Source organism: Urocampus carinirostris, chromosome 1 (genome assembly GCF_059441175.1).
Source record: "Urocampus carinirostris isolate Australia breed hairy pipefish chromosome 1, RoL_Ucar_1.0, whole genome shotgun sequence".
Taxonomy (NCBI): domain Eukaryota; kingdom Metazoa; phylum Chordata; class Actinopteri; order Syngnathiformes; family Syngnathidae; genus Urocampus; species Urocampus carinirostris.
The window spans coordinates 67,372,047-67,395,404 of NC_142349.1; the positions used below are offsets into that span (position 1 = coordinate 67,372,047).

At 42.6% G+C, this 23,358-nt stretch overlaps 1 protein-coding gene across 1 annotated transcript; it reads left to right on the top strand.

Moving 5' to 3' along the window:
* The first annotated feature begins 1,628 nt into the window (after positions 1-1,628).
* Positions 1,629-21,489, top strand: LOC148376623 (E3 ubiquitin-protein ligase TRIM47-like). Its single transcript, XM_088349199.1, has 7 exons — positions 1,629-2,375; positions 4,243-4,338; positions 4,415-4,648; positions 8,287-8,446; positions 14,321-14,416; positions 19,427-19,528; positions 20,960-21,489. The coding sequence occupies exons 1-7, from the start codon at positions 1,761-1,763 to the stop codon at positions 21,025-21,027; spliced, it is 1,371 nt and encodes a 456-aa protein (XP_088205325.1). The 5' UTR covers positions 1,629-1,760; the 3' UTR covers positions 21,028-21,489.
* Positions 21,490-23,358: the final 1,869 nt, after the last annotated feature.

Here is a 23,358-nt window from a genome sequence, read left to right on the forward strand (position 1 = left end):
AGAAAGAGGAAGAGCAGGCAGGTGTTCGCGTCTGCCCTTTTTAAAGCAGGTGATGTCATTGGTCACCAGGGGCGTGTCCTATGATCTGCCAAAGTTTTCTGATGATGCTTTCCAAAATAAAGTTCTCCAATTGATTCAATGATAATTGGCAAATTTTAGTTGGACTCTTAACTAAATAATTTCTAGAACGGATCATGACGACATACATGGACAAATAATTCATCTTTTGATTACAAATGAACACTCTGGGGTACCACTCTTATTATGCTGCTGGAACGTCTGGTCACTTCCTGTAAGTGAATGAAATTTCTGTCGGTTAGCACTGGTATAGTATGCTCTCGTGCGCACTTTAGGGAAAAGGAAGCGTCATGGGAAGTAATTCTGGTTCTTTCGAGGTTCTTCCTTGTTTTGGCCGAGACAGTGGGGAATTGTATTTGTGGCAATGGATTCCCTTTACAACAAAAACAAAGATCATTTGTGTAAACAAGTTCAGTAGGCACCATATTTGTCTATCATCTTGCTGCTATGCTAGGTAGTACTGATTTTCAGTCGCATTAGACAATACAGTGCCATCTAGTGGTCAAATATTACACAATTGGGCTTTAAAGGGATTTAGGATCATTTTGATCACACGCATAGCTTACACACGTCGTACAATTAAGCTAGGCATTCGATTCGATGCAGCTAAAATGAGGACTAATATCTGTTGATGGTAAGTCAAAATTGGGTGTTAAAATAGTTGTTCAACATACCCACTGTAACACATAGTTTGTCTTTGATACACTGGAGTCTCCGCAGACTCTGCCCCTATGCTGCAAATGAAATTCAGAGGAGAGGGTAGGCAGGTGAGAGTGGGGCTAGAAATCAAATAGACTGAACCATTTCAAGGCAGTAGAGTCTTTCTATTGCTATTATTCGCCTTTTTGTTTTGTTTTACTTTTTCTTGTGAGTTTTTCACATTTAACCCCATCTTGTCCTTTCTCAAGGAAAGGCAAGTTTTAAAATGTTATTTTTTTGGGGTGCTTGGGTTGAATTTTGGGGTGCTCTCTCTTTATTTTCGTCCCCTTTCTCTCTCCTGTGCTCTTTTGATTCCTCTCCTTTTCTTCCTCTCTTTCTTTAGCCCTCTTTCTCACTTCATTTCGTTATTTCCAGGGTTAGGTAGGGTTACTTTGACTTGATTACTTTCAATTACTTTTGCATGACTCCAATACCAAATATGCTCATAAAAGACAAAAGAAACTAAATATGAATAAAATTACTAAATTTTGTGCAGGCTTGGGGAGTAACGGAACACAGAGAACGGCAAAAATGATATTGGCAAGCTGTTTGGATTTATTATTATTATTATTATTTTGTTTCTGTCACATTTCATGTTAGTTTTGCCGGAGATCAAAGCCAGGAGAGAAAGCTTACCACGTGTTGTGAGTCATCATTTTATTCATATTGAGTTTCTTTTGTCTTTTATTAGCATATTTGGTATTGGAGTCATCCAAAAGTCATTGAAAGTAATCCAGTTAAAGTAACCCTACCCAATCCTGCGAGTCTCGTGGAGACTTCTAGATTTCGATTCGTTTTGGTGCAACACTAGCTCCGGTCGTTCAATTCAAAGAGCCGGTTGATTGAGCCGTTTCGTTCGCGGACGACACATCCCCACTTCCTGTGCCTGAACGCCACTTCCTGTAAACAAAGCTTTCCCAGACGTCGCTCGCCCGTTTCCTTTGATCGGTTCCTTCAAACGCCGCACCCGAACCAGGAGGACGATGGCCGGCGTAGTCCTCGACAAGGACCAGTTCACCTGCCCGGTGTGTCTGGACGTCCTCCAGGACCCGGTGACCATCCCGTGCGGCCACAGCTACTGCACCGCTTGCATCCGCGACTACTGGGACCAAGACGACTGCTTCGGCCTCTTCATGTGTCCCCAATGCCGCCAAAGCTTCAACCCTCGTCCGCCCCTCGCCCGCAGTACCTTGCTAGCCGACGTGGTCGACCGCTTCAAGCAGAGCGGACTCCGCGAAGGACCGGAAGGCGACGCGGGGCCGCAGAGAGCCCCCAGCCCGGCGCAGGCCGCTCAACCCGGCGACGTGGAGTGCGACGTGTGCCCCGGTCGCAAAAACAAAGCGGTCAATTCGTGTTTGGTGTGCTTGGCGTCTTACTGCGCGCTCCACGTGCGACCGCATCACACTTCGGCCGTGTTTAGGAAGCACAAACTGGTGTCGGCCTCCAAGCGGCTCCAGGAGAGCGTGTGTCCGCGGCACGACAAGCTGCTGGAGGTGTACTGCCGCACGGACAAGCAGTGCATCTGTTCCATGTGTCTGACGGATGAACACAAAGGCCATGACACGGTGCTGGCGGATGCGGAAATACAAACCCTGCAGGTAAATACCGTATTGTCTGCACTGTAAGGCACACCCCTCAAAATAGTCTTTTTATACTCTAAAAACGTGCAATAACAACATTTACACAAGTTGAACACATCAACCTTTCTTTTAGTCATCATTCTTTCGATCTCCTCTTTCTTCCACTCAGTCGCTTTACTTCCACATCCTCTCACATTTAGTGACCCTATAACTAGGGTTTGCGAGACCTTTAGGTCTCTTTGCCTTGCTGTCTCTCAGGGAGTCGAGATAGAAAGGAGAGGATCCTCAGTCCCCTCGCTCCCTCCACTTTTAGTCGCCTCTTACGAATCGCAGTGGACCAAGGTGGGAGAATTCTCTTACCTCTCACGAGAAGGACCCTTACCACAGGGCATGAGTGGAGAGGTGCTGTAAAAGGATAGTGTGATGTTTTGGACGCGTTCTAAAGGATGGGCAGGGCACCTGTATGATGCGGCAGGGGTAAACCAGTGAAAGCTGTCGGACAGAAGAGTGTGTTGTTTCACTCTGACCCGAGTGACATGGCCGCTTTCTTGTGTCCCGTTTCATCTGGAGGGACGAAAGCATGACCAACTTAGATGCGGAGGTGCCTAACTTGTTTGGGTTTTAGGCATTGGGTTTTAGGAGAGGATCCCCAGTCCCCTCGCTCCCTCCACTTTAGTCCCCTCTTATGACACGCAGCGGACCACGGTGGGAGAATTCTCTTACCTCACGAGGAGAGGGCCCCTCACCGCAGGAAGAAATTGATAAAACTGTATGATCTCACGAGTTTTCCACTTCACAGCTGCTATTGAAAGTGAACAAAGCAAGAAAAGATCCAAGAATTATTTATGCGAAAAAGAAGGAAGCTATAAATCAGGGGTGTCAAACTCATTTTATCTCGGGGGCCACACGATAGAACAAACTGTCTGTCAAATGTATGAAATCCTTCAATATTTTCCAAACCGTTCAAAACTAGATAATTTTAGTGAAGGAAAAAAGAAGGGACGAAAAAAAACTGTCAATAATTGCTCCATAATCAAATCTTACATCCATGAATCATATTTTAAGAGTGAGCCTCTGAGAAGACCCCCCATCCTGCCAGCTAAGGCTTCCTTTTTACGCCACTAATTTCCTAGTTCAGCCCCCGTGAGAATGTTCTAAAGCACAGGTCCGCTAAGGGATTGAATCCGGCCCACGAGACAACACTCAGAGAAGCGCAAGAGATAAACAAGCTGCAGGTTGAAATATGTCAACTTGATGTTGCCAAAGCCAGGTTCCTTTCACAAAGACACTGTACTTGTATTTATTTCTCTCTCTTTCTCTCCCTCTTCTTCTCTTCTTTCTCTCTCTTAATCTCTCTCTCTTTCTCCCACTCTCTGTCTCTCTCTCTTTCTCCCACTCTCTCTCTCTTACTCTCTGTGTCTCTATTTTTCTCTTCCTTTGTTGCTCTTTGTCTTTTTCTCTCTGTGTGTCTTTTTAACTTCATTTGCTCTAACTTCCTTTTTTCCTTTTCTCTCTTTTCTCTTTCTCTCCTCCTACCATTCGCTCTTTCTTTTCTCTTTTCACTCCTGTCTTTGTATTTCTCTTTGTATTTCTTTCTTCCTCTCCCTTTCTTTCACCCTCTCTCACAACTTCTTTTTTTTATCTCTTCTGTTTCTCTCTCTCTCTCCCCCCTCTCTCCCTTTTTTTCTTTCTTTGTCCCGCCCTCTCTCCTTTTCCCTCCCTCTTTCTCTTATTTCTTTATCTCTCTTTTTCTTTCTCTTTAATCTACTCGTCCGGCCCCCGACAGAATGTTTGTTCTATCGTGTGGCCCCCGAGTTCGAATGAGTTTGACACCCCTGTTCTAAAGCGATCCTATTGTTTTATGTCATGAATTCTCCTGATCCAGAGACAGCTCAGCGAAATGAAGCAAAGATCTCAGCAGAGCAAACAGCAAAAAGAGAAGGAGGCTCAGGAGCTGAGACAGGCCATTTACTCTCTCAACGTAAGCTCAAATCGGCCTGCGCCATCATTCTATCGAAAGTCCGGAGCGACGGCTTACCTTGTCCCCTCCCCCGCAGCGCTCGTCCCGCTTGGCGACGGAGACGAGCGACGGCGTTTTCACGGACCTGGTCCACAGCATCGAGCTGAAGCGCTTCGAAGTGCGCGAGCTGATCAAGGCCCAGCACAAGCAGGCGACCAGTCAGGCCGAGGAGATCCTAGCACGGATCCAAGAGGAGATCGGACAGCAGGAAAAACTCGAGGACGAGCTGGAGAGGCTGGCCCTCACCGACGACCACCTGCAGTTTCTTCAGGTGAGTTTGGACGGCTCCTAAAAAAAAAAAAACAATGACATGCAATGCTCCTTTAAATTTTTCGTGTGTCCGGGGAAATGTACAAGTTCCCCTGAGGACTAGATTTGATGAATATCGGTATCGGCATTTTTTTCATAAACTGTCTTGCTATTAAGGCTCTTTAAAGCAGCTGAACTCTCAGTCGCTCCACTCCTCCCCCTCCCCCTCCTCATCCCTCTTTGCTACCCACCCCGCGTGTTCTGATTGGATAAGCACTAGGGGCGGGGCGGAGCCACTGAAGCAAGAGCGTTTCAGACTCCAAACACTGAAAACAGTGGCATGAATCAAGCCACTCACAACGAACTTTAAAACTTTCTTTAAAAATGCAGCAAAAAATAAAAAACTTAAAGAGATGAAATACATGTTGGGACTACAAAGAATACTCCAACACTATTTTACCCTAACACAAAAGGGGATCGAATTTAATGATGAAATCAGAGAGATCAAACGAGAACTAAAAGCTTTGGCGTAAATAAAGAGCAAAGGCAGAATGTCACACTTTCACTTTACCTCCAGAAACCTTGTTAGAATATCATCATCTCATTAGCTGCACCGCTTATCCTCAGTAGGGTCGCGGGGGTGCTGGAGCCCATCCCAGCCATCATCGGGCAGTGGGCAGGGGACACCCTGAACTGGTTGCCAGCCAATCGCAGGGCACACAGGGACAGACAACTCGCTCGCTCATTCACACCTAGGGACAATTTGGACCGGGCAATCCACCTGAAATGCATGTCTTTGGAATGTGGGAGGAAACCGGAGTGCCCGAAGGAAACCCACGCAAGCACAGGGAGAACATACAAACTCCGCACAGGAAGTCCGATAGCTGGATTTGAACCCACACAGGAGGTTCCAGAGACCTTAGAACTGTGCCGCTAACCACTGCCCCGCCGTGCTGCCCTTGTTAGAATATGATATGGTGAAATTGTGAATGTGTTTAATTGCTGTTTAAAAGTGTCGATAAAAATGGTTCAAACCTCATATTGTTAGAATATGATATAATGAAATTGTGAATGTGTTGAATTGCTGTTAAAATTCACAATATTTAGATTTTAAAATGTCCATGGAAGAAAAGCATCTGCTGTGTCTGAAACTCATGACAAAAAAATTACCGGACACCACAACTCTGAAAAGTTGCCTGCCCAGCCATAAAGTTTAAGATTTAAGACCACTAATCGCAAATAAAAAAACATCGTTACAAAGTATTAAGGATTGATAATCCGAATATATAACAGAACAACACTTTAAAATTAAGTTTATTATAAATCTATTTATAACATTCATTGCAAGTTTTCCATCTGCCATCATTATGTACCTGTATTGACTCAGCTTCATTCATGCAATGTTTGCGTTGCGTCGTCTGCTACAAGCCACGTGAACTCCTCTTTCCACCATGCTTTTTAATGTGTGTTTACGTTTTGTAGCGTCATAAATTTTGTTAGCTTCTTTTGAATCTTTCTTCTGGGGCTGAGGTTTTGGCTCCATTCCTAACCACTTCTCCATTTTTCCTGTGTTCTCTGTGCGTCTACTTTGGAAAATGATATGCAAATGCGCGACCTTATAAGGCTCGGGAAAATCCGGAAGCACGAAGTTATTCCATGCAGTCTTCCGATAGGTTGCCGAGTATGCAAATTGCCAAACGAACCGAAATTCAGAAATTTCCAAACCGAAAGAAGATTTCGATAACGGAATAAAGCAAACGTTTGACTTGAATAAAATAAAAAGAAAAAGAAGGAATTGAACTGAAGATTTGAAGAATTGAAGATTAACAAATCGAAGGTTTGCAAGTTGGAGGAAGCTGAAAAACAAACTCTGATAAGTGATAAAGTTAAAACTTATATAAACTCTATGTTGGCAGAATTACTCAAATAAAAACAAGCATTAAGGTAAATAAATGTAATAACACTGGCCCCGATGGCCGGGCCACCACCTCGGCCGAGTGCCCCGACCACACTACTCGCCCCCGTGTGTCTAGTTAACTTTAGTCACACAGGAAACAGAAAAATACACCGGAAATGCGACTTCAAAATAAAAGAGTACAAAACTGATAAACGTACAAGAGATGCAATTAGACTGATTATTGAAACGTTACTTCATGTGTGTTTGTGTGTGTGAAAGATTGTTTTTATATTTAGGAATATAAAAACAAGTTACATTAACACAGTGAATTCTGAGAAATGTTACAACCAAAACGACCAACCTATCATAAGTGTGTTTTACTTTGTAATCAATACTTAAATAAACCACAACCAAACTCAGTTTTGCTACAGCTGTATTTTTAAATACTAACACTTGATGCTTGTCTGTGATGTGCCAAAACAGAGTTGTAGTGCAGGCTGGATTCAATCATCCAATGGGATGGGCCGGATGCTGCCTGCAGTCCGCATGTTTGACATGTTACTATTAACACATCACTGGGATACATTTTCTAAACACAGTGTTCTCGTTTGCCCGCGTCCCTGCGTCCTAGACGCATTATTTTTATCAGGGGACGCATCGTGTCAAATCAACGTGCGTCCCCGGGACGCAACTTTTTTTGACACGAAATTGTCATTATCAAACTTTTCGTCAGGCAGATCCGCCATTGTTATTTTGGTCTCGCGGTTCGAGTTTTCGTCTGCACGCCGATCTCGAGTTCGAGTTGTGTAGTATAATAATAATAATAATAATAATTTCCTTTGTATTGTCATTCTTTGTAACAATGTACACAGAACGAAATGTTGATACACCTGACCCGTTGTAGCGAGCCGATGCAGCCGCAGCCAACAGAGGGCGCCGCCATTTTACCAATGTTATAAGTCTTAGGTATGACTCGGCCGAGGCGCGAACCAGCGACCTCCCAGTGAAAGTCCGTCTCTTTTTAGAGAACCGGCTTTTTCGGCTCAACTCATTAAAGAGCCAGCTATCAAACGGCTCACTTGCTTTGATGCATTATATTACAAACGATTATGTTGTATAAAGAAGTTAATAAAAAAGGGAAGTATAAAGGGAAAAAAGAAAAAAAACTGGTTTATGGTGATCCCTTTTAATTAGTATATTACTAACAATAATTTAATGCAGAAAATCAATTAATAATTTGAATAAGAAAATGTATTCTACTAAATTCTATTTGCATGTATTTTTTCCTTCTACAGTGAACGTCCGAGCGACTTCATTTTTTAACTTTTTTTTATAATAAACCTCATTCATGTCGAGCAACTCAGGATCTCGCAACAAAATGTTCATTAACAATATATATGATATAAGGAAAGACATGTACAATATAACATGTTAAACTACATAAATAAACATGTTTGAAAAAAAAAGGTTTTTATGTATTTTGTAAGGGAAAATACGACAGTTTGTAATGGCATGGATAACACTAAATTTTGGGGAGCCATAGATCTCTGTTGGGACCCATAGATTTTTGAGCATGCGAGTTCCCGGGACCCATCACTTTTCAGAGGTAAAATGAACACTGTAAACATATAGTTATTTTTTATAATTACCTAAAAAAAAAAAGTTAGAGAGAAACCCGGCCCTACCCGAACGTAATGATTGACAAGTTTTTACCTCCAGCGCCGCTTAAAGGGACCATTCCTGACAATTGTTTTGTCCTGCAGGGGTGTCAGATGCTGGATGTTAACGTGCCTCCATCGTCCTCGCCCGCCTTCACCCCGGCCCCCAGCTTGACCTTCGATTCTGCCACCAAAGCCGTGTGCGACTTTAAAACGCTGCTGCAAGAGGTTTGCCAGGAAGGATTTGTCAGCATCTATGAAAAAGGTACGCTTTTACTTTTTTATACAATGTGCAAAGTGAGTTACAATAATCGCTTGTTTTTTACGGGGGTTGCATTCCAAAAGAGTCTGGCGCTCTTCAAAACCCGTGTATTAGAAACCTTCGATTATTAAGTATCCGTAACTTATTATATGCACGACTGCAATAAAAGTAACAGCGATAAATTGTTAGGAATTCAATATTAAAATGTACCGTTTACCAAATTGTTGGAATTAGTTATCTGACTCCATTAACCAAACACAACCTACATTCACCTAACAATGCATGCTCGTTTCTTGATGGAAAAGATGGACAAGAGACCGGCATTTTCACAGTGGGGCAGATTTAATTTCTTAAATGATTTAACTAAGTGAACTCCATCGAATATGGCCGAATTAGTGTCGCTCGAGTCTCTGTCAAGCCTCCTCTCTCGATCTCTTTGCTTCCTTCTCTCGGCCCACGTTTTTCCGCAAGCTGTTGTGCCGGCTCCTCCCACGGGCGTGCCAGGGAAGCCCCCACGTGGGCTCCATCATCTCGGAGAAGAGCGCCGCAATGTTTGGAATTGACCAAAACAACTTCTCCAAACAATGCCTGCCGTCCTGCGTCAGAGTCATGTTATCAACAGAACTAAACAAAACATTCCGCATTCGGATCAGGGTGACCTCAAGCCCACTCATTGAATATCTTCATTGCACTCAATAAATGTAACTTGTATTCAATCGTGTAAAATCTTTTATAGTCAAATGTATAAAATCCTTCAAAATCTACAAACAAAAACACACAACACAAAATTGCAGTTAAACGACTGTTCTTGATTGTCATTATACGATGGTCAAACAAAATAGGAGGTATTCTACTTTCAGCAAAAGAAAACAATGTAGGTTCCCATGGTTTCGCTATGAGGAGGATGATAATGGATTGGACCTTGAGAAGGCATTCCAACTGTGGCGGGACAGCAAACCACGAAGAATATATGAACTGAAAAATCTGAAGCGATAACTGTTTTGTATTACCAATTAACTGTGATGATTAAAACTGAATGAAAATATAGATTAATATAATTATTTCAGCAATATTATTTTGTATAATGTACAATATTGTTGTGAACTGAAAAATCTTGGTGATAATTGATTTGTATTACCAATAAACTGTGATGATTAAAACGGAATGAATATATAGATTTATATTATATATTGGTCACCGATTTACGATTTCAACCTCGATAACACTCCATTTTGGGGACCCATAGATCTCTGTTGGGACCCATAGATTTTTCAGCATGCGAGTCCCCGGGACCCGTCACTTTTCACAGGTCAAATGAACCAGACATGGGGACTTGAGACTTAGGCCCAATCCCATTTCTCTCACTCGGCCCTGAGGACCCTCCAGTGAGGTCCCTCGAAGAGGAGTGCCCTCCGCGAGTGAAGTGCAAAGCGGAGATGGTTTGGTCAAGACTTGCAAGGTTCCACCCCTGTCCAGGAGATGGCGGTAATATTAATTGGCTGTTGAGCTTAGTGACGTATAGACCTACGTCACATGTAAACAACTCGAGTTGGAAAGTCTGTTGAACGTTAAAAAAATGCCAGCTACATCCGTGCCATTACCACTTGTCCGGGCGCTTCTTATCCGTCTCTACAAACAACGGAGGAGAAATGTGCAAAACCGAAGACGGCTTCGGCGCTTTGCAGCCCTGATACTTTATTACGAGGTACGTCCACACATTAAAAAATGACGTTTTGGGCTAAATTCAGGAAGGGTTAACGTACAACACACGTTTACACACCCTATGATTGTGTAGAAATAAATGACATCCTACTCACTAGTATCTTATTACCATTTCATGAAATGTAGCGGGTATGGTTAACAAGGGACACGATGAAAAGTAAACAAACGCAAAAACGGTACACATGACACTTATAAAGCTGACGTAATATCGTTAACAAATCTTCCCTGTAGCACCTACACATCTTTGTTCTTAAGTAATTTAATTCAAACAAGTTGTCATTAGACGTAAAATAGATCATTACTAACTTTTTTAGTTATGCATACAGTCACAGTAAACAGTGAAATGCTGACATTTTCTTTTCCATTCCAACCTTTATGCCTAAAATGTTTATTGTTTTCCAGAGTGGCCGTCCCATAAACTACTGTAGGTTGGACAGGCATGTTCCCATCCTGCACTTATGGTTCAATGTGGAGTCTGAACTCATCCAAGACTTCAGGCTGAGCAGGAAGGCCATGCATGCCCTGCAGGAGTTGCTGAAGAGGGAACAGGACCACGGTTGGGGCCATGAATTGGAGGTCCTGATTTACGTGTACTGGCTGGCCCACGGTGTGTCCTATCGTGTGGTGTCACGGGTCTTCAGTGTTCCCAGGTCCACCGTCCACAGAATTGTCCATCGGGTTGCCAAGTTAATCTTGAAGAACTTGACAAAAGCCATATGCTTTCCAAGCCCTGCAAATTTGGACACTGTGGGTGATGGGTTTGGACAACTATGTGGTACACCCGCCCTCAACACAGTTGTAGGTGCTATTGATGGATGCCACATCCGTATTAAGCCCCCAACACACCATAGATTGGACTACCTGAACTACAAAGGCTTCTATTCAATAAACATGCAGGCCATTTGTGACTCCTCAGGGCGGTTCTTGGACATATTTGTGGGATATCCAGGGTCTGTCCATGACACACGGATTTTGAAAAGCAGCTCCTTTTATACTGATCAAAGGTATCCACCAAGCGGGTACTTTCTGTTGGGTGATGGAGGATACCCGTGTTTAGAGACACCAATCTGCCTCATCACACCTTACAGGGAACCTGTCAATGACAGGACGCAAAAAAGGTTCAATCACCACCATTCTAAGGGACGATCAGTCATTGAGAGAGCTTTTGGGATCATGAAAACACGGTGGAGGTCGACACTGTTCAAGGCTCTGGAAGTTAGACCCACATTTGCACCCCAAGTAATTGCATCCTGCGCCTTTCTGCACAATGTGTGCATAGATAACAGGGACATCTTAGAACCCGATCAGGATATAACAGAGGACCAAATGTACCCGCAGCTGCCAATTCCCGAACTTCCTGACTCAAATGAAACCTCTGGGAATGCCAGAAGGGATCGTCTCGCCTCACTGATGTGACTAAGTGCAAGCCCTGCATCAGATAGTTTGGTCAACTTGTAAATAGTTCTGTTCCTCTTATTCTTGATCACTATTCATTACTGCAGCTGCATTTTTCCTGAATTCTTCACAAGTGAATGTACATATTTGACCTGTGTGTCATGATTATTTGTTTAAATACAACTACTATTCAATAAACGTGTTTGTTTGAGCAATACCGTGGTGGTTAATTTCATAATGATGTGACATATTGTGTGATCGTTGGACAGAAGAATACTACAAATCACTTTGAGTGAAATAATAATTTACTTCCATATAAAACAAAGTCAAATTGGTCCAAAATACATAAGAGTAATAAATAATATGTCACAAAATGTGAAAATAATATACCAATATTTCCATAAAACAGGAAAATAAAAACGAACTTCACAGAGTTCTTAATAAAATACAATAGAACTGTTTATAAAAGAAAACATTTCAGGGATATCACATCTGTGGCTCTCTGTCCACCATCTTCTCAAGAATCCCCAAGAGCCGCTCCGTTTTGGCCTCGTTTTCTTCGAGCCTCTTTTGCTGTTCGGCAATTATCTCCAAGAGCCGCTCCGTTTTGGCCTCGCTTTCTTCGTGCCTCTTTTGCTCTTTGGCAAGTATCTCCAAGAGCCGCTCCGTTTGGGCCTCGCTTTCTTCATACCTCTTTTGCTCTTTGGCATACTCTTCCTTTATAAAGTCAAATATTTCATCTGACTTCCTTTTTCTGGGGGGGGATTTGGAGCTTGGTCCTGGATTGCAAGCTTTTAATGATGTGCCCGGTGGTGTTGATGGTGTGGTGGGTGCCAGGTCTTCATTGGGACGTTCTACACTGGCCTTGAGTTCGGGGGGGAAAAAACAAGAATAATCAATTAATGGCAGTGTATTGTACATGGTCTGTTACTTACTGTTGTGAATAAACAAAACGTTACGAGTGGGCTCCTCTCAACTTACCGTTTGTGGTTCATGTGTTTTACATGTCATGTATGACATGACCAATGATGGTGGCTCAATGGATGGCCTCCCACCAAGAATGGCATGCATTGCCGCATAATAAGGCCAGTTAGATGCAGTCTGTTCCCCATTAGAGGTCCCTGATCCAGTTTTTGGCATTTTTAGGTTCTGAAATCACAACACACACAGTTACATGACACTGTAATATAGTGTGTATGTATTTGAAACAGGATCTACATAATGACAGCTTAGAGGTGAGGAAGGTGTAAATACTTTGAATTTAGGATTACTCTATATTTCATTTTGAGGTTTTCCCATTTTTTTGCTGCCTGTTGTCCTGTAATCACCCCCTCCAGGCCGATCACGTTGACAGCTGTCCTATGAGATCAGAGTGGGTTAATGCATTATCACTTGATTGCAGAACTGCGGGTTAGGCTACTCACTCCCACAGTTTTTTTGTGGTGAACCTCTTTCTGGTAAACTTTTCTTCATTTTCAGTCCTGAATTGTATTAGGGCTTTGGTGTGCTCCACAGTCCCTGAAACATTAGCCCATATGAGCACATTAGACAATAGGCCAATTCAATTTGATGTGCGACAGAAATGTTTGGAATGTGTTCTTAAATATTATTTAATGGTGAATAGATACACAAACCTGACATCTTATTCTTATGGCTGTATGAGCCATCTATTGACCAGCATAATATGTGCTTTAGAAAAGTCTCCACATTTGGACAACGTTTCGAAAAAGTAATTAGTTTATTTAATATGTGTGGACAGAGAAGACAGTGTGTTATGTTTTAGTTATTTGTTTCAACTGTATTTCCACGTGAAGCACGGAGACATTACTCATGATGCATGCTGAGAACTAATGATTTTTAGCAATAATGTTTTAGGTCTCACATGAAAGCATCACATTGTAAATATGACATGACACACGAAATTGTGTGCAGTAGAATACGGTGCTATTACAGTTATGAATGACATTATTGTGGCTATGCTGCTTTAGCGACTGGCGTTTTGGTCATTGAGGTGTAAAGGCAAGACTCGTAAAACATGAAAACAGGCAAAACAGTGATTTCCTGCACGAATAATCCCACTCCAAGGTCGGGAGTATGAAAAGATATCCGGGGCTCTCTCGGGAGATTTGTGCACTAAGTAGCGATTTAGCGATGTTCATGTTTTAACGCAAAGAAAATGGTATTCTATTGCAATTAAGTTTGGCTAGGATACCTCAACACATTTCGCTGCAAACACATGCTTAATTGGAGAAAATAATTACATTTGTGCGTTCGCTCTTCAGCCATGTGGGTTTGTTTTTGAATTCGCAAAGCCTTCTGGGTAGTCACTTCGCCGCCAAGTGAGGTCGAGAGCCCCCTCGGTCTTGAAGTGGTTACGACGTGGTTTGAGGGCACTTCTGCCTCGGTCTTGAGAATATCGGGACACACCCCATTTTCACGTGAACGCGCAAACCGAGTGACTAGGGCACATAGCGAGTGAAAGTGCGAAGAATGGGACTCAGCCTTAGTGACTTGGACTCGAGTCGACTCGAGTCGCTGTTTTTATGACTTGTGACTTGACTTGGACTTGGCAATCTAAGACTCGGGACTTGACTTGTGACTTGACTTGCCCAAGAAAAAAATACTTGGGACTTACTTGGGACTTGAAGGTGAAGACTTGAGACTTACTTGAGACTTGCACATGTGTGACTTGGTCCCATGTCTGAAATGAACACTGCCTCATGTATAACCTAGCAATTGTGTCCGATTGTGCTCCCCCAGTAAGAGAAGTGGAGCTCCCGGCTGCCCCCGACTCGCCCGTCCACGGCGAAATGGCCGCGCCCGACACTCAGGCCGTTGAGCAAATGGAAGAGCCAGGTGAGTAAACAGGGAGTCGGTCCCCAAAACCGGGGTTCCCCAAGGTCTTAATAACCGCAAATGAAGTCATTGAATAAGTCTTACAATTTAACCCTCAAATGTCTTAATTTTCCCCGTCTATCTGCCTGATGGAGCTAATAACTGTATAATAAGTAAACAAACAAAAGTATGGGATGTTGTGTCGTAGATTAAATTTCCATTTTCTCCGACTTTATGGATCTCTGACCGATAAATGCAACGTGTCCGTCGGAAAGTCCCGATTTCGGCGTTTTCGAAAATGCAGCAGTTGGATCTTTACGTACATCCATCCATTATCTGCACCGCTTATCCTCAGTAGGGTCGCGGGGGTGCTGGAGCCCATCCCAGCTAACTTCGGGCAGTGGGCAGGGGACCCCCTGAACTGGTTGCCAGCCAATTCACTCGCTCATTCCCACCTAGGGACAATTTGGACCGGCCAATTAACCTGACATGCATGTTTTTGGAACGTGAGAGGAAACCGGGAGTACCCGGAGGAAACTCACACAAGCACAGGGAGAACATGCAAACTCCACACAGGAGGTTCGATCTTGTGACCTCAGAGCGGTGCCGCACTTGCGCTAACCACTGTGCCGCCGTGCTGCCCGCTTTACGTACAGTCATTCTTTTTACATACCTGCCGTCGGAGTAACTTTGGGATGGGAAAGTGGAACTTTAACCCGTTGTGTTTGAGTCGTTTCAGATAGAACTGTGTTCGAGCTGCACCAGCGAATGAGTGGGAGGGGGTCGCCCAGCTGACACACAAACTCGGCGGAGTAATGGCGGCAGTAGCGCGCAGGCCTCCGTCACAAGGTCACCCTGGGTCTCGAGTATTAACGAGTAGTAACGTTTTGGTCAAATTCCCGCTTTGCAATTTTTATGAGAGGACGTCGTTGGGCGTCGCCCCAAAATATACGCAGAGACAGAAATATGACGGAAAGGGAACCTCCTTTATCCAGCAACATTCATTCAAGCCACGTTCGAAATTCGTCCGGCATTTATAATAATAATAATAATAATAATAATGCATTTTATTTAAAAGCGCCTTTCAGGCCACCCAAGGACACTGTACAAACAATGAAAGAAAAAAAAATACAATTTAAAAAGTTGTAAACGAAATAATAAATAAAAACAAGACATAAAATCATAAAAACATAAGAAATGGAGAAGCTATGTGTTGTAGGCAGTCCTGAACAGGTGTGTTTTTAGACGGGACTTAAAAGTGGAGAGGTGTGCAGTTTTGGAGGTCCGGAGGTAGATTGTTCCAAAGCTTGGGAGCAGCGCGACTGAAGGCTCTGGCTCCCATGGTGCTCAGATGGGCAGGGGGCACTGACAGTCGGAGGGAGGACGAGGATCTGAGGGAGCGAGTGGGGACGTGCACCTGGAGAAGGTCGGACAGGTAAGGAGGAGCCAGGTTGTGAATGGCCATATATGTATATAGGATGAGTTTGTAGCTGATGCGATGCTGAACAGGAAGCCAGTGTAGCTGTTGGAGAACGGGGGTGATGTGCTGCTGGGAAGATGTTTTTGTGATGATGCGAGCAGAGGCGTTTTGAACCAGCTGAATTTTATGGAGGGACTTTTGGGGAAGGCCGAAGAGGAGAGCATTGCAGTAGTCAAGGCGGGATGTGACAAGACTGTGGACGAGAATAGCAGTAGTGCGGGGGGTGAGGGAAGGGCGGAGTCTGGTAATATTGCGGAGGTGGAAATAAGCAGTGCGGGTGATGGTGTTGATATGTGAGTGGAAGGTAAGCATGCTATCCAGGATGACACCCAGACTCTTGACCTGGGTCAAGAGTCTGGGTGTCATCCTGGATAGCATGAGTCTTAGAGTCTGTTATACTGTGTGTTCTCATGATCACGTGATGTTTTTCTCAGAACCGAAAGTACTTTTTCTCTGAATCGGCTCACCTAGTCAACAACTTGTGATTTCTTGTATCAACATTTTCTCATGACATCCTGCCAGATGTCTGTTGTCAGCTCTGTTGTCAGCTCGACGCTGACTTACAGTCAATCCAACACAATGTCAGAAAACGATCAAACAATGTCAAAACATGTGAGGTGAATACTGTGTTATAAGTCGATCACATAGATATGTTATCTGACTGATACTGGTGGAATGCGAGGTTGGGGAGGGGGGTGTTAGCTTGTATTCGCGCATCAAAGGTTGCCGTGACAACTCCACCACTGGGTGTTCGCCCCTCGAATAAGATGGGAACCCAGAGCTGGTACACGTATCACCTCGCAAGGGCAGTCTGAATTTGGCCAGCAAGAAAGCTAGAGGGCATATCCTAACAAAAAAAAACTGGACCGAAAATTATTATTGTTATGCGTTCTTTTTAAGCTTCTTCAATAGATGATTAGTAAAAGAAAAGGCCATAAATCCAAGAGTTTGTGCGTCTTGATTAAAGTATATTGAACTATCAAGTGGGGGTTTTAGGGTTCTGGGCAAGCGGTCGAAACCCCAAAACTGCATTATCGACCGCCTGTCAGTGTTTGAAAAGTCTTAAAAGGCATTGAATTCATGATTCTAAAAATAAGGCCTGGAGTGGCATTAAAATGTGTTGAATTCAATTTTTGCACTCTTCTTTGGAGCAATCAATATCATTGAAATGAGTCCAAATTTGGCTCCCTTTTCTTCTTTTTATACATACAGTACCGTATTTTCCGCACTATAGGGCGCACCGGGTTATAGGACGTTTTTGGTCCTATATTTGACATACATAAGACGCACCGGATTATAAGGCGCTAAAATGGGAACGTTGACAAAACAGTCAGATAGTTGAGTCCAACTTCTTACCCCCTTAACATTCCCAAAGCTTGCAAAAAAGCAAATACGTGTCGTAGACACGTGCGGATGCGGTGTCCGTACGATGTCACTCAAATGCATCGTTCCAAATATCATTCGGAAGGTTAAAGTCTTGGGATTCAAGAAATGCCAACCATTCCTTAGTTTCTATTCTTTTTCGCTCGCAACTTTACTGTGCATATGACAATAAACACTTGGAATTTAGTTTAATTTAAAAAAGGACCCATCACAGAAACATCGAGTTCAGTCTGTAACAAGATAAAGGGGTAATATATATAGCCAGAGTAGCTCACCAAAGTCGTTGTGTTCAATAATCATGTGCAACCATGGTCCTCTTTTATCCGTGAGTGTAGTAAATCCAGGAGAGTCAAATATTTACAAATACAGTACAGAATAGTAAAATACTGTTTTCTCTATGCCGTCAACCCAACATGCTATTCACATTCATCTTTTTCGGCCAATTGCAGGCTTTGTTTTGCCCCTTTAGCCTATGCGAGCCTGTAAATGATAAAAAGGATCCGCCCTCTTTACCTCCGAATAACTTTAGCCAATAGTGACTGATTCAAATGATGATTGACATATTGGTTAGCCAATGAAACGCCAGTATATATATCCCAGCATACACCGCGGACTACTTCGCGTTTGGGGGAAAATCTAGTCGTCGGCTGCTTTGCATTAGTTGCAAGACTTTGCGACTTAATATTGATCCCTATATAAGGCGCACTGGATTATAAGGCGCATGGTCAGCTTTTGAAAAAATTAAGACTTTTAGGTGCGCCTTATAGTGCGGAAAATACGGTACTTCATTTTTCTGCCCTCCCTATTCAACTCAATTATTACCCCCAAAAATATATTGTTCATAATGTTTATTAATAATGGCGATAGTGAACTGCTCGGTGAGTGGGCGGCGGGAGGCTATTAGCAAAAAGACTGTTTTGTTTCATTTCAAGTCATTTGAAGTAGGTACAACTACCGTAAATTCCGGACAATAGAGCGCACCTGATTAGAAGCCGCACCCACCACATTTTAAGAGGAAAACCGATTTTGTATTTACACAAGCCGCACCTGTATATAAGCCGCATGCGCCCGCATTAAAAAAATTGAACACAAACACAAAATTAACCCAGACCCGACTTTAAGTCCCGCGACTGTAACTGAATATCCTTCAAAGTACACAGTCCAAATATCACCGCCGGCAAAATGAACGGAAAATGATACCGGTACTTAAAGTATAATGCGGACCAGCAGAGTCCGGGCCCTGTTGAAAGTAATCCAAAGAAAAAAGTGTATATTTTAAAAGGTAAGGGTGGGAAAAATCTATATCCACTATTGTCCACCGTCTCCACAAACACTCACTTTTACCGGTCCCCACTTCCCGTCAGCCCGCGTTTGTTACGCCCCTTCTTTTTAATTCGCCTGTCCAAAACATATCATAATAAGTGTCTGAAATAAATACATTACAAAAATATACAGTTGCAAATACATATTATACATGGTTACACATATTTACAAAGAAAGACGATCCACCGAGAGTTTTCAAAGCTTTAATAATAATAATATAACTTTCATCCGGGCAGTTAATGGTAGCAACACGCTCGCAACACAGTAAACGGGTCTGTTAAAAAAACATACCGTACTTGTAAAAAACACGGTATACCGTCCTCATCATCCTCCTTAGAACTGAAGCCATCAAAGTCGTCTTCCTCAGTGTCGGAAAGAAACTTTGTCATATAGACGTCGTCCCACGCTCCCATCCACTCCTGATTCTGTGCCCTCCTCTCCGTCACGCAGCAGACCGGCTTTTCGGAACTTGTTGGTGATGGTGGATTTTTTGATGCTGCCCCACGCTGTCAGGATCCACTGATAGACTTGCGAAAAAGTTGCCTTTCGCATGCGGCCAGTTTTAGTGAAGTTGCAGTCTTCCTCGGCGCATATATTCCACCGGTCTAAAATCTTACCTTTTGTACTCGAGCGCCGCTGTCGGCCGTTAGAAAAATTACATAAATTAGCCGCATCACTGAATAAGCCGCAGGGTTGAAAGTTTGGGCAAAAAGTAGCAGCTTATAGTTCGGAATTTACGGTATATAGAATCCAAAATGTGCAATTTCTTCTAGCTTGGTTCCTTGCTATGCTACTGGATTTAGCAACACTTGACACCTCTCTCGTGTGTTCGTTTGTGTGTGCAGGGATCACCTCACCTCCACATGGGCTGGACCAGACCCCAATCAACCCCCAAAATCCATTTCTGAACCCAGGACTTGTCGTGCCCAAGTTTGTGTTCTCATACGGTTGGTAACTGCTTACTTATTAACCTGTAGCGAAAAACAAAACTCTTGTGCAGTTTTTTCCAGACTAAAGCGCACCTGATTGTAAGGTACCCATCCCAAAATATTTTCTCTGTGAGCGATTTGATTCAATATTAGACACCCCAGACTACAAGGCACATGAAATTAAAATTAAAAAGGTTGCATAGAAAAAAAAAGGCAGAAAAAAATAGCTAATAGGGACATAAATATTAGGAAATATTAGGGTTGTAAGGGCACCATTCCTTGTGGTGTCTCTTGGGCAAGTACAGTTGGATACCTCTGATCCACATTCCAAGTGCCCTAGACCAGGCGTGTCGAACTCATTTCACCTCGGGGGCCACACGATGGAACAAACATTCTCTCGGGGGCCAGTATATTAAAGAGAAAGAAAACGAGAGAAAGAAATAAGACGAAGCGAAGGAGAGAAAAAGAGAGGGTGGGACAATGAAAGAGAGAAAGGGAGAAAGAGAGAGAGAGAAGAGAGAGGGAGAGAGAATGTGAGAAACAAAAAAGATGTAAAGACAAATAGTGAGAGAGAGGGAAATAAAGAGAGAAAGAATGATATCCAAATAGAAATAGAAAGAGAGAAAGGGGGAAGGAGAGAAAAGAGAAGGAGAGAATGGGAGAAGGAGAGAAGGGGGAATACAGGAGAGAGCGAAAGAGAGTAAATGAAAAATGGAAGGAGCGCAAAAGAAGGTAAAAAGACACAGAGAGAGAAAGAGACAAATATAAACAAAGAAAGAGAAAGATAAAGAAAGTGAAAGAGAGAGAGACAGAGAGTGAGATAAAAAGGGAGGAAGAGAGAGAGAGAGAAAGAGATGAGAGAGAGAGAGAAATAAAGAAATACAAGTACACCGTCTTTGTGAGAGGCACCTGGCTTCGGCAACATCAAGTGGACATATTTAGACCTGCAGCCCGTTTTTCTCTTGCGCTTCTCTGAGCATTGTCTCGCGGGCCAGATTCAATCCCTTAGCGGGCCTGATCTGGCCCCCGGGCCGCATGTTTGACACCCCTGCCCTAGACACATCATTGAACCGTTTTTGATACAAAACACTACTTACGAACGTTTCAGGTTACAAAGCTACTCCCAGAACGAAAATTTGTGCTGTATACGACTGATTGTTGTCCTGTGGACAGATTCTCCCTCCTCAGCTGCAGTTCATTCAGAGTGATCATGGCCTCTTGGCTGCATCTCTGATTAGTTTTCTCCTTGTATGAGCTGAAAGTTTAGGGGGACGGCCCGATATAAAGAATAGACTTATCCCACTTTAAGTGCAAACCCCAATTTGTGCTTAAATACCTCCAATGAAACCCAAAAAAAAACCATGAATTTATTTTTTGAAATGGGTTCAAATCATTTGACTCACCATTTTATGTAAAACTATTTTTTTTTGGTCATTTTATTTTTCCCAGGCTCCATCAAACCTTCAGGCAACAGGCACAAACATTTACAGCGCCGTTCTCAAGCCAGAAAGAAATGAGACGGGATAAAACGTGAACATTGACTTCTTCACATACGAAGCCTTCAACCTTCATCGGCATCGATCGGCAGTATTTTCCATTTTTGAGTATTTTCTTTTTTCCGTTACCCATCTGCATCATAAACCTTGTTACCATTTTCTCGATACTATTTCAATTTGTACATTTTATGAAAATACTAAACGAATGTTACCTTTTTTAAGTGAATTTAATGATCATTTGTGTTATAGTGCCATTAAAAAACAACATTGTGAATACTGTCTACACATAAAACGATGGTGTGCAGAGGTTTGGCCTTGTTATTACGCTTATTAGTCTCATGACTTGACATTCAAATATGAGCGATTGCTACAAGATTTATTTTGGTAAAAAAAAAAAGGAGTTATTTACCAAGGATTTGTTGTTTCAATCACTTTATTGTGTGAAGTGTCATTGGATTTGTAAATAAAGTGCTGGTCCCTGGCTGTGTTTGTGTTATCATCCATCCATTATCTGCACCGCTTATCCTCAGTAGGGTCGCGGGGGTGCTGGAGCCCATCCCAGCTATCTTCGGGCAGTGGGCAGGGGACACCCTGAACTGGTTGCCAGCCAGTTGCAGGGCTTGTTATCTTATTACAATTTAAGAATTTACACTTAAAACGTGTAATTGGGTTAATAGACGAATGTAGCTTATTGCTGTACATTATTTTGATACATTTTCCACATTTTTACTTTACATTTTACTATTTTATCATGCATTTGCCACTTAAGCCAGTCTAATTATCACCTAGAATAACATTTATTTTTTAACTAAGTTTTTTATCATATGTTTATCCTTGCTCAGGATTCAAAGTGTTTATTGTCATATGCACAGAAAAGAACCAGGTTTTCCTGCGCAATGAAATTCTTACTTTGCTGTCCACACTAGCGTAATAAATCTAATAAACTATATACATGTATACATAAAAGAATATATAGAATATTAAAAAGATAAAAATACAAGATGAACTCAAGATGAGTTAAGGCACAGGTGTCAAACAGGCGGCCCGCGGGCCGGATCAGGCCCGCTGAGGGATTGAATCCGGCCCGCGAGACAACACTCAGAGAAGCGCAAGAGAAAAACAAGCTGCGGGTTGAAATATGTCCACTTGATGTTGCCAAAGCCAGGTGCCTCTCACAAAAGACAATGTACTTTATTTATCTCTCTCTCTCTCTTTTGCACCCCTTTTCTCTCACTCTGTCTCTTTCACTCTCTGTGTCTCTTTTTCTCTTCCTCTGTTCCTCTTTGTCTCTTTCTGTGTCTGTAACTTCTTTTGCTCTAACTTCCTTTTTTCCTTTTCTCTCTTTCTACCCTTCGCTCTTTCTTTTCTCTCCTTCTGTCTTTCAATTTCTCTTTGGATTTCTTTCTTCCGCTCCCTTTTTTCCCACTCTCTCACGACTTCTTTTTATTTCTTTTGTTCCTCACACTCTCTCCCTCTCTCTCTTTCATTGCCCCCCCCCCTTTCTCTTATTTCTTTATCTCTCTTATTTCTTTCTCTTGAATCTACTAGTCCGGCCCCCGACAGAATGTTTGTTCTATGGTGGGGCCCCCGAGTTCAAATGAGTTTGACACCCCTGAGTTAAGGCAATAAGACAAAACACAGTTGAAAGTGACTGCAGTGTAATAAAGTGTCTGTGGTGTATTGTTCGATCAGCAGCCGTTTAAGAGTCTGATGGCATAGTGGTAAAATGAGTTCTGCATTTCAAACTCCTATACCTCCAGGCAATAGTACCTCCATACATAGTTACCGATGAAAAAATAAACATTTTAATTTGTATGAACGATAAATATAATGAAATAATGTGAAAATTATTACATAAAAATGTAATGTGACTTCAGGTTTTTTTCTCTTCTGGTGTAACAGTAATTTTTCAACAATGTTTTTTTTCTTCATTGTTGTAAAAATAGTCAAACACTCAACTGGAATTTACAATGAATAAAGAAAAAAAAATCCCAATTATACAGCATATCAATCTGTCCCAAGGAAAATATTTCAAGGCTCAATTGTTATGACTTAAAAACAATTGAGAACACAAGGTTTGACCCAATTCTCATTCAATTAGCTAGAATCTAAATAATACTTGTGCCTGATATCCATCCATCCATTATCTGCACCGCTTATCTTCAATAGGGTTGCGGGGGTGCTGGAGCCCATCCCAGCTAGCACGGGGAGAACATGCAAACTCCACACAGGAAGGTCTGATCCCATGACCTCAGAACTGTGACGCACACGCGCTAACCACTGCGCCGCTGTGCTGCGCCAATATCCAACAATGCAAAATAAAGCCTATGGGTTTTTTCTTTTCTTATTGAC